At 45.6% G+C, this 12298-nt stretch overlaps 1 protein-coding gene across 3 annotated transcripts in view; it reads left to right on the top strand.

The window, feature by feature from the left end:
• Positions 1-12298, top strand: part of LOC106590282 (collagen alpha-1(XVIII) chain) — an 81814-nt gene that overhangs the window by 61690 nt on the left and 7826 nt on the right. For 2 of the 3 annotated variants that reach the window (XM_014181123.2, XM_014181122.2), the window contains exons 20-30: positions 555-617; positions 812-847; positions 984-1067; positions 1434-1499; positions 2388-2450; positions 3112-3201; positions 3301-3336; positions 3830-3883; positions 4098-4154; positions 11394-11453; positions 11578-11619. In XM_014181123.2, the coding sequence (XP_014036598.1) occupies positions 555-617; positions 812-847; positions 984-1067; positions 1434-1499; positions 2388-2450; positions 3112-3201; positions 3301-3336; positions 3830-3883; positions 4098-4154; positions 11394-11453; positions 11578-11619 (651 nt within the window). The remainder of the gene's footprint in view (positions 1-554; positions 618-811; positions 848-983; positions 1068-1433; positions 1500-2387; positions 2451-3111; positions 3202-3300; positions 3337-3829; positions 3884-4097; positions 4155-11393; positions 11454-11577; positions 11620-12298) is intronic. The other variant, XM_014181124.2, reaches the window with a different exon arrangement.

The raw sequence follows: 12298 nt of genomic DNA, 5'->3' as shown, positions 1-12298 counted from the left end.
CTCAATATACTTAAAACTAAATCAAAACTGTGTATAAATGACAATGGACCTACATTCATACAGTTTCTTGACTGTCCAGCTCTCTAATAATCACTAGACAGTCAGGGGGCATCGAAAATTCCCAAAATGATGAATAGAGGACTATTTTTTGCAAATTTTGACATCAAGGAAATATAACCAATTTTCAGTGTGGCCTTCTGGACCTCGTTGATGACCGAATGAAAATGAAAAGAGTAATTCTATACATACAATCTACTCATTACGATAAAAAGGTTTTCAGAAGTATCACTCATTGATGAGGTCTACTACCATAGGTACGCAGATGAGGTAGTTAGTTGGAGTTGTTCCTCAATTTTGTGGGTTGGACACTCACTAGCATCTCAAACAGATCTAAAAACTCTCTTATTTTAACTTGATACTGTTTTTGTCTACTAATGTTCTAAATAATGTTCTTTTATGTTTTGTGTGGGCCCCAAGAAGAGTATCTGCTACATGAGCAATAGCTAATGGTGATCCTAATAAATAATCCATCAATTTCATCTCTGTTCCTCTAGGGGGAGCCTGGTGCTCCGGGAGCAGCAGGGTCCTCTGGGCTGGACGGACTGCCAGGGCACACAGTCAGTACTTCACCTGCCTTTTACTGACCTATTCAATCTCCTCTATTTGCCTTTTCTTTTGAACTTCTTTTGATTTTAAAATATTGTAATCTGTCTTTATACCCTTTACATTTGTTGTCATAGGTTCCTCATAAAATGATCTCAGGTCTCAGTTATGTTTAGTCGTTATAGTGTTTGCCCTTTCTTCCATGCAGGGAGTGAAGGGGGACAGCGGTGATATGGGACCAAAGGTACAGTATCACTCCTGCTGACTCCATTCATGTCAATATGTTATGAGATCATCGATTTCGACTGGCCTTCTGGAGCCAACCAAGCTGGCCCTGTTCTTAGTTCTTCTAACACTGTGTTCTATGTTCTGTGTGTTAGGGAGAGAGAGGTCAGAATGGCCTCAGTTTCCCCGGCCCTCCAGGACCTCCCGGGCCTCCAGGACCAGTCATCAACCTCCAGGATGTAAGTGGATCAACCTCATGAAGGACCTAGGGGCTAGGGACTAGGGGCTAGGGCCTAGGGGCTAAGGAGTGTTTCTTTACGAGGACAGTTATCCAGTTTACTTCTGATTTATTGAGTTACTCAGCTGTAATTTTAACACCACACTAATGGCAGTATAATATGACTTAATCCCTTCAAATTACTACTAATCTCAGTTCCGGGAGGCAAATTTTATTGGCTAATATTATACAGTAATTAGCTGTTATTAGAGCAATTACAAGTGTTACAAATGACATTGTTATCACCCCTACTGATGAGCTCAGATGGGACCGTTTTAATGTGGATGTAGATAGTGATGTCACCGCCTCTCCTCTCTGTACTCCTCAGCTCCTGCTCAACAATACAGAGGGTGTGTTTAACTTCTCAGGAGTGCTGGAATCTCAGGGGCCCAGGGTGAGTAGACTTAGGCTTGTGGTGTGTGTGTGTGTGTGTGTGTGTGTGTGTGTGTGTGTGTGTGTGTGTGTGTGTGTGTGTGTGTGTGTGTGTGTGTGTGTGTCCTTCAACAGTGACACAAAGCATTTCACAGGCGAGAGTTGAAGCAAGTGCACCCATAAAATGGTCACGGAGCAACACATTGTTAACTTCAGTTAATATCTTTTGAGATTACAATTGCCTTCACGGTGCTCTTTAAAAACTCTCCGTTTTTTGCATTAACAAGATAGCATAGCAGAACTCCTTTTGTATTGTTTTGGGTTCGGCGTACTCGCTCTCCCAGAGCAATTATGTTGAGAAATGGCTGGAATCATATCAAAGATTTGCTTCAAATTGCTGTAACGATATCTGTCATGCATGCTCATCAAAAAGTGGTTTGTGTGTCCCACGGACAATTAGGTCCAGGTTATAAGAGATGCATGTTGAGGTATTTATCTGTGACTGATATGGAGGTTAATTCTACAGTGTGTAGTTAAGTTTGTTGGATTTCTTGGTACATAAACATTAGATAATTCCTTGAAACAGACTGTTGTTTTTTGTACGGGTGAATAACTGACAAATAGTCAAACAAATCAGATTTTCTCTCTTGCTGCTCAGAGGATCTGCTGGTAGGTTACAGTACCAATGTATTATGTCTGTCCTTTCTCTATTGCAAAATATACAATTATGCGGCCCACACTTCTGGCATGAACTTGACAGTGCAAACTTTATACAGTGCAATCAGACAGGGACATACTGATAGAGACACTGCAGCTGACTGTTTCAGTGACTCTGTTTTAATTCATTATTAATGTTTATTTATTTCCATTATTAATACATTATCTATTCACTGACTATGATTATTCCCAGGGGCCACAGGGTCCAAAGGGGGACTTGGGGATGACAGGTATCATGGGGCCTCCAGGCCTAAAGGTATGTGTGTGTTTGTGTTATCTGTCTTTGTTTTGGGTTTAAGAACTCAACTAGAGGTTAACTATAGCAGGGTTTACTATAGCATAACCTTTTGCTATAGGGGCCTTTTCCAAACAGGATTGAATGGACATCTAATATACAGGCTCAAAGCCTTTTGGATTCCAATCAATTAAAAGTGTGTGAAACTAAACACCAGTGCTCATGATTAAAGCTACGACCCCGGTTGCTGCACACTATTGATGTGTGAAAGCCTGCTAATTTGTTCCAGACTGTGCAGCCATAGACAATATATAACTGATTCAGTCTAGGCCCATGGAACAACATGAATGAGATTATTATCTAATGTTATCCTTTCTCTGAGAGGGGCTCAAGGTGCCTCAACATGCATGTGCTGCACATTACCCTTGGGTTCATGTGTGTGTGTGTGTGTGTGTGTGTGTGTGTGTGTGTGTGTGTGTGTGTGTGTGTGTGTGTGTGTGTGTGTGTGTGTGTGTGTGTGTGTGTGTGTGTGCGTGTGTGTGTATGCATGTTTGTAATCTGACTGCAAGTGTGTGGACAGTATTCATATCATCTTATTGTGTGTGTGTGTGTGTGTGTGTGTGTGTGTGTGTGTGTGTGTGTGTGTGTGTGTGTGTGTGTGTGTGTGTGTGTGTGTTTGCAGGGCGAGAAGGGTGAGCCAGGGGTCATGGTTGCCGCTGATGTGACTATGATGTCTGGACTCACAGGGCCACAGGGGCCCAAAGGGATCAGGGTAAGTCTTACACACACTACTTCCTAGGTCAAAGTTCACATTGGCTGCCTGGGCTCTAGTTGTGTCAGACACTCACTTTGTTTCCTGACTCCTTCGCAGGGCGATCGTGGTGTACCTGGACCAGCTGGCGTGATGGTAAGACTTTATTGGTTTCTCAGTTTGATAACGGACCTATAATAAACAACTGACTCTCGTGTGCATGTGTGTGTTATGTTGCCAATACAGCTCTGTGTGTGTGTGTGTGTGTGTGTGTGTGTGTGTGTGTGTGTGTGTGTGTGTGTGTGTGTGTGTGTGTGTGTGTGTGTGTGTGTGTGTGGTGGTGTGTGGAGGGGGGTTGTTGTTCCCTACACTGAGTTTGGAGTAATCCCTTTGTAGTAACTAACCCCCCCCCCTTCTTTGTGTTGCCGCAGCTGCTTTCATTCAAAGTGTTTTGGAACATTTTTATCAGGCCAAGTCCATACGCACATACATGCCTGCTTCTAGGCCCCCTATCCAGCCAATGCATATTTTCAGGCGTACTACGGACCTGTGATGTATCCTCATCCGCAGTGCACCTGCTGACGGGAGAAATACAAAAGAGAAACAGTTCTGGTCCTTCAAAGGTTCCTTTGTTGTTGTTTTTTTACAGGGTCCCATTGGGCCAGAAGGACCCAAAGGAGAATATGGCTATCCTGGTCGTCCGGTAAGTACAGTACCTCACGTTTTCATTTGAGCCATTCATTTAACATCGTAGACCGATAACAATAGCAGTAACAAACAAAAAAAATCACATATAGTGTGTTCTTCAAACCCAATGGCACTCCATTGGGTTACACAAATAAAACAGCACTACAGACTATGATCATATCACTCCAATGCATTGGACCGTTGGTGATGTGGTGTGTCTCTCGCTACAGGGTCGTCCTGGAATTAGTGGGCATAAAGGAGACCGAGGAGACGCTGTGGTTGTGTCGGTGAGTTGAACCCTCTCCCTTCTTCCCTCCCTCTTTAGATGGGTCACAGTCACAAAGGTTTGAGAACCACTGCTCTATTGCCATCTGAAGGTGGTGCCCCCTAGCCAGAGCCAAACGATACTGCAACTGTTTGGTGCCTTGCCACTTTCCATTCCTTTCCATTCCAACTCAGCCACCACCGAATATTAGACCTAGACCACACACGGCCCATGAACCACATGGTTGACCGTCTGACACCGACTCACCACACAGCTGGTAAAGATGCCAGTCGACACGTTGGCATTGGGATTAGTTGTTTAACAGGCAGTCTCGTGCCCAGACAACCCCAACATGCGATGAAAACAACCGGCTTATTTATCGACGGGCACTTGAAAGCACCCCGTAAATAAAATAGCTTTTGTTGACTTTTAACAAGACATCTTTCCTCAACATGTGTCAGAAGTCCCTGGCCCATCCTCTGTGTGCGATGAAGCAACAGTGTGCTTGTTTTTCGGGTCTGTCCATGTGCTGTGGTGTCTTAGACACTTTCACTGTTGGTTTAACTGACTGACCAATCTTAACCAGACCTTACAGTATATACAGTACCAGTCAAAAGTTTGGACGCACCTACTCATTCAATGTTTTTTCTTTATTTTTACTATAATAGTGAATACATCAAAAATATGAAATAACACATAAGGAATCATGTAGTAACCAAAAAAGTGTTAAACAAATCAAAATATATTTTATACTTTAGATTCTTCAAAGTAGCCACCCTTTGCCTTGATGACAGCTTTGCACACTCTTGGCATTCTCTCAACCAGCTTCATGAGGAATGCTTTTCCAACCGTCTTGAAGGAGCTCCCACATATGCTGAGCACTTGTTGGCTGCTTTTCCTTCACTCTGCAGTCCAACTCATCCCAAACCATCTCAATTGGGTTGAGGTTGGGTGATTGTGGAGGCCAGGTCATCTGATGCAGCACTCCATCACTCTCCTTCTTGGTCAAATAGCCTTTACACAGCCTGGAGGTGTGTTTGGGGTCATTGTCCAGTTGAAAAACAAATGATAGTCCCACTAAGCGCAAACCAAATGGTTAAGTGTGCCTTGAATTCTAAATAAATCCCAGACAATGTCACCAGCAAAGCACCCCCACGCCATCACAACTCCATGCTTCACGGTGGGAACCACACATGCGGAGATCATCCGTTCACCTACTCTGGGTCTCTGCGTTGGAACCAAAAGTCTCAAATTTGGACTCATCAGACCAAAGTGCAGATTTCCACTGGTCAAATGTCCTTTGCTCGTGTATCTTGGCCCAAGCAAGTCTCTTCTTATTATTGGTGTCCTTTAGTAGTGGTTTCTTTGCAGCAATTCGACCATGAAGGCCTGATTCACGCAGTCTCCTCTGAACAGTTGATGTTGAGATGTGTCTGTTACTTGAACTCTGTGAAGCATTTATTTGGGCTGCAATCTGAGGTGCAGTTAACTCTAATTAACTTATCTTCTGCAGCAGAGGTAACTCTGGGTCTTCCTTTTCTGTGGCAGTCCTCATGAGAGCCAGTTTCATCATAGCACTTGATGGTTTTTGACCTTCATGTCTTAAAGTAATTGTTGTTTCTGAAACTGTTGTTTCTCTTTGCCTATTTGAGCTGTTCTCGCCATAATATGGACTTGGTCTTTTACCAAATAGAGCTATTGTCACGGTTGTCGTAGGGTTGAGACCAAGACGCAGCGGGAAAATGTACACTCATCTTCTTTTATTTATGTGAAGAAGGAAAAACACCAAAAACGTATACAAAACACAAAATGAACTTGACAGTCTTGTCAGGCACACATAGCTAAACAAGAACAATCTCCCACAAAATACTAACACAAACACATACCTATTTATAGGACCCTCAATCAGAGGCAACTAGAAAACACCTGCCTCCAATTGAGAGTCCAACCCCCAATTAACTAAACATAGAGATACAAAATAACTAGACTAAACATAGAAATACATTAACATAGAACAGTGCCCAAAACCCGGAATAATAAATCAAACACCCAACTACTAACACAACCAGCCCGAACCACATAAAACAAATACCCCCTGCCACGTCCTGACCAAACTACAATAACAAATAACCCCTTTTACTGGTCAGGACGTGACAGTACCCCCCCAAAGGTGCAGACCCCGGATGCACCTCACACAAATAAACAAAAATCACCCCAAAACAAAAATAAATCCCCTAAACTAAAGGGAGGGAAGGGAGGGTGGCTGACGTCACCGAGGGCACTCGTGCATACACCCCCCCCCTCCCCAAACCTCCTACATTGGAGGTGGCTTAGGCTCGGGCCTAAGACCACCCCCTGACCAGTCCACTCCTCCCAAATACCTCTGTCTGACACGTCACTGTAGACCCTGTACTATATTCTATAAGCTCTAGACTGTAGGACGACTCTATGAGCTCTGGACTGTAGGACGACTCTAGGAGCTCTGGACTGTAGGCAGACACACTCGTTTCCGGACTGTAGGCAGACTCACTCGGTTCCTGACTGTAGGCAGACTCACTCGGTTCCTGACTGTAGGCCGTCTCACTCGGTTCCGGACTGTAGGCAGACTCACTCGGTTCCTGACTGTAGGCAGACTCACTCGGTTCCGGACTGTAGGCAGACTCACTCGGTTCCTGACTGTAGACCGTCTCACTCGGTTCCTGACTGTAGGCAGACTCACTCGGTTCCTGACTGTAGGCCGTCTCACTCGGTTCCTGACTGTAGGCCGTCTCACTCGGTTCCTGACTGTAGGCCGTCTCACTCGGTTCCTGACTGTAGGCCGTCTCACTCGGTTCCTGACTGTAGGCCGTCTCACTCGGTTCCGGACTGTAGGCCGTCTCACTCGGTTCCTGACTGTAGGCCGTCTCACTCGGTTCCTGACTGTAGGCCGTCTCACTCTGTTCCTGACTGTAGGCCGTCTCACTCGGTTCCTGACTGTAGGCCGTCTCACTCGGTTCCTGACTGTAGGCCGTCTCACTCGGTTCCTGACTGTAGGCCGTCTCACTCGGTTCCTGACTGTAGGCAGACTCACTCGGTTCCTGATTGTAGGCCGTCTCACTCGGTTCCTGACTGTAGGCCGTCTCACTCGGTTCCTGACTGTAGGCAGACTCACTCGGTTCCTGACTGTAGGCCGTCTCACTCGGTTCCTGACTGTAGGCCGTCTCACTCTGTTCCTGACTGTAGGCCGTCTCACTCGGTTCCTGACTGTAGGCCGTCTCACTCGGTTCCGGACTGTAGGCCGTCTCACTCGGTTCCGGACTATACACTGTTGCCGGATACTCTGGATGGGGTACTGTCGCCGGATACTCTGGACGGATCACTGTCGCCGGACACTCTGGATAGGGTACTGTCGTCGGACACTCTGGACGGGGCACTGTCTTCGGACACTCTGGACAGGGCACTGTCGTCGGACACTCTGGACGGGGCACTGTCGTCGGACACTCTGGATGGAGTACTGTCGTCAGAAGCTCGGGACTGGGCTGACGCACTGGAAGCCTAGTGCGTGGGGCTGGTAGTGGAGGTACCAGACTGGAGACACGCACTTTAAGGCTAGTGCGAGGAGCGGGAACAGGCTGAATTGGACTGGGCTGACGCACTGGAGGCCTGGTGCGTGGTGCTGGTACTGGATATACCGAGCCGTGGAGGCGCACTGGCGGGCTCGATCGCACCTCCTGCACAACCCGTCCTGGCTGGATGGAACTAGTAGCCCTGCTCGAGCGAAGTGCTGGCACAGGGCAAACTGGGCTGTGCAGGGGCCTGATGGTTGCCGTGCGTAGAGCAGGCGTAGGGTAGCCTGGACCTAGGAGGCGCACCGGTGGCCAGATGCGCTGCGCAGGCATCCTCCTTCCAGGCTGGATGCCCACTCTAGCACGACACTTGCGAGGGGCTGGGATCACTCGCACCGGACTGTGCGTGTGCATGGGCGAAATCGTGCGCACTTCCGCATAGTCCGGCGCTTTCTTCTCCACCTGCTTCCCATAATAAGCATGGGGAGCTGGCTTAGGTCTACTGCCTGGCCTAGCCAACCTACCCATGTGCCCCCCAATTTTTTTTTTATTGGGGCTGCCTCTCGTGCTTTATCGGCACGTATATCGCTTCATACCGGCGCCTCTCTGCCTTGGCTGCTTCTATCTCCTCCGGTGGGAGACGGTAGTCCCCAGCCTGGTGCCATGGTCCAGCCCTGTCCATAATCTCCTCCCATGTCCAATTCCCCTGATAGTTCATATAATTTTTCCATTGCTCCTTACCCCGCTGCTTGGTCCTTGGTTGGTGGGAGATTCTGTCACGGTTGTCGTAGGGTTGAGACCAAGACACAGCGGGAAAATGTACACTCATCTTCTTTTATTTATGTGAAGAAGGAAAAACACCAAAAACGTATACAAAACACAAAACGAACTTGACAGTCTTGTCAGGCACACATAGCTAAACAAGAACAATCTCCCACAAAATACTAACACAAACACATACCTATTTATAGGACCCTCAATCAGAGGCAACTAGAAAACACCTGCCTCCAATTGAGAGTCCAACCCCCAATTAACTAAACATAGAGATACAAAATAACTAGACTAAACATAGAAATACATTAACATAGAACAGTGCCCAAAACCCGGAATAATAAATCAAACACCCAACTACTAACACAACCAGCCCGAACCACATAAAACAAATACCCCCTGCCACGTCCTGACCAAACTACAATAACAAATAACCCCTTTTACTGGTCAGGACGTGACCGCTATCTTCTGTATACCACCCCTACCTTGTCACAACACAACTGATTGGCTCAAATGCATTAAGGAAAGAAATTCCACTAATTAACTTTTAACAAGGCACACCTGTTAATTGAAATGCATTCCAGGTAACTACCTCATGAAGCTGGTTGAGAGAATGCCAAGAGTGTGCAAAGCTGTCATCGGTGAAAGGGTGGCTACTAAAACCAAACACTTTTTTGGTTACTACATGATTCCACATGTGTTATTTCATAGTTTTGATGTCTTCACTATTATTCTACAATATAGAAAATAGTAAAAATAAAGAAAAACCCTTGAATGAGTACGTGTGTCCAAACGTTTGACTGGTACTGTATATTGTTTTACATTTACCCATTAATCTCTCTCTACTGTTCATGTAGCCAAATTTCAACATATATATTTCTGGCATAGGCCTTTTTTTGTGCAAAAACAGCCTACTGTTCACAGAGAACGCAAATATATCCGCTATCAGCTGATCATAGCGAATGTAGATCATGTAAATCAGCTAACTTGTTACAGTAGCTAGCTAATTGTTAGCTATGCTGATGTAACAATGTAACTACTCTTAAATAGTGATGGGGGAAAACATTTCTACAATTACATATAGCAAAATAATTCTTTGACTATATTGTATCGATATTTTACTCCAAGTAACAATTTGTAAAAATCTAAGTATCGATTTTGTAAAAATACACATGGCCAAAAGTATGTGGACACGTGCTCAACAACCATCTCATTCCAATATCATGGGCATTAATATGCAGTTGGTCCCCCATTTGCTGCTATAACAGCCTCCACTCTTCTACAAAGGCTTTTGACTAGATGTTAGAACATTGCTGCAGGGACTTGTTTCCATTGAGCCACAAGAGCATTATTTAGGTCGGGCACTGATGTTGGGCGATTAGGCCTGGCTCGCAGTCTGCCTTCCAATTCATCCCCTAGGTGTTCGATGGGGTTGAGGTCAGGGCTCTGTGTATGCCTGTCAAGTTATTCCACACCGACCTCGACAAACCATTTCTGTATGGACCTCGCTTTGTGCATGGGGGCATTGTCATATTGAAAAAGGGCCTTCCCCAAACTGTTGCCACAAAGTTGGAAGCACAGAATCATCAAGAATGTCATTGCATGCTGTAGCATTAAGTTTTCCCTTCACTGGGGCCTAGCCCCATATCATTATTCCTCCTCCACCAAACTTTACAGTTGCCTCTATGCATTCGGGCAGGTAGCGTTCTCCTGGCATCTGCCAAACCCAGATTCGTCCGTCGGACTGCCAGATGGTGAAGTGTGATTCATCACTCCAGAGAAAGCGTTTCCATTACTCCAGTGTCCAATGGGGGCGAGCTTTACACAACACTAGCCAACACTTGGCATTTAGCATGGTGATTTTAGGCTTGTGTGCGGCTGCTCAGCCATTGAAACCCATTTCATTAAGCTATCGTTGAACAGTTCTTGTGGTGACGTTGCTTCAAGAAAGGCAGTTTGGAACTCTGTAGTGAGTGTCGCAACTGAGGACAGATGATTTTTACGCACTTCAGCATTTGGCGGTCCCATTCTGTGAGCTTGTGTGGCCTACCACTTCACGGCTGAGCCGTTGTTGCTCCTAGACATTTCCACATCACAATAACAGCACTTACAGTTGACCGGGGAAGCTCTAGCAGGGCAGAAATTTGACAAACTCACTAGTTGGAAAGGTAGCATCTTTTGACAGTGCCACGTTGAAAGTCACTGCGCTCTTCAATACGGGCCATTCTAATGCCAATGTTTGTCTATGGAGATTGTATGGCTGTGTGCTCGATTTTATACACCTGTCAGCAACGGGTGTGGCTGAAATAGCCCGAATCAACTAATTTGAAGGGGTGTCCACATACTTTTGTATATATAGTGTAAATATATATATTTTTGCTACTTTGGGTAGCGTTAGCTAGCGCTAATCGGCTGTACCTGCACCAAAACTCCTATAGCTTGTTCTCCATCTTCTTTTTAGATAGTGAGCCAACATGTTTTCAGCACTTTTATTTCCCTGACTGATCAAAACGTGTTTTCTCATGCTCTCTCGTCTCTCTGCAGCAGACATATAGTGAGCAATATGTTTGGAACATCAAATTGCAAACAAAATCGCAGTACATATAGAATCTTGAGAATCGTGAGAATCGCAATTCATATTGTATATTGAGAAAAGAGACTAAAAGTAAGATTCAAATTAGTAAAAAAAATATACCAATCTGAAAGGGCACTTTTCTCATAGGAGGGCAAAAGGGCAGAGCCCTTGTGGTAATATCTGAAGTCCATGTGTGCAAATCAAGGGTTGTTTCACTATGAAGGTTTGTGGGTGAGTGATTCAGAAGGACCTTGATCACTCCAAGGTGGATGTGAATTGGACTTCTGAACCTGTATGTTGTCCATTCAACTCTAATTTTCCTCTTTCTCTTCCTCTCTGTCTCTCTTTCTTGTTCTCTCTCTGTTCTCAGGGGCCCCCTGGCCCTCCCGGACCCCCAGGACGTCCCGGAATTTTCAACTGCCCCAAAGGAGTAAGTTTGACCCCCCCCACCACCCCCCCTCCTCCCTTCCTATATCCATGTTTGTCCATGTCATCGTCAGGTATTGTAGCTCTCCTGTGCTCACTGTCCTCTTCTTCCCCTACGTTTTTTGAAGACAGTTTTTCCCATCCCTCCCAGACCACACTGCAAAAAGGCCGTAAGTGACTGACAGCACAGCGGTGGGCAGGCTGAGCTCAGGCCTGTCTGTCTGGCTCTGTGGAGTATACCTTTTCTTTCTGACTCATTCTTTCCATTACTCATTCTCTCTCTCTCTTTCTCTCTCTCTCTCTCTTCTCTCTCTCTCTCTCTCTCTCTCTCTCTCTCTCTCTCTCTCTCTCAACCACTCATTCACACAACAGTCTCTCTCGCTCTCTCTCACTCACAGAAACACACACAAAAACACACACACAAACACTTTGTATCTCTCTCTCTCTCTCTCTCTCTCTCTCTCTCTCTCTCAACCACTCATGCACACAACAGTCTCTCTCTCGCTCTCTCTCTCTCTCTCACTCACAGAAACACACACAAAAACACACACACAAACACTTTGTATCTCTCTCTCTCTCTCTTTCGCTCTCTCTTATCTCTCTCTCTCTCTCTCTCTTTCTCTCTCTCTCGCTCTCTCTCTCTCAACCACTCATTCACACAATCAGTCTCTCTCTCGCTCTCTCTCTCTCACTCACAGACACACACACAAAAACACACACACATAAACACCATGTATCTCTCTCTCTCTCTCTCTCTCTCTCTGTCTCACAGTCACTTGTTTAATCTGTGTAGTATCTTTCCTCACTTCTCCATCATAAAAGGGGAATGTGCATGTTGCATCCATGGTC

Source organism: Salmo salar, chromosome ssa29, assembly GCF_905237065.1.
Source record: "Salmo salar chromosome ssa29, Ssal_v3.1, whole genome shotgun sequence".
NCBI lineage: Eukaryota > Metazoa > Chordata > Actinopteri > Salmoniformes > Salmonidae > Salmo > Salmo salar.
The sequence above is the reverse complement of the archived record's forward strand: the minus strand, read 5'-3'. Positions and strand labels throughout refer to the sequence as shown.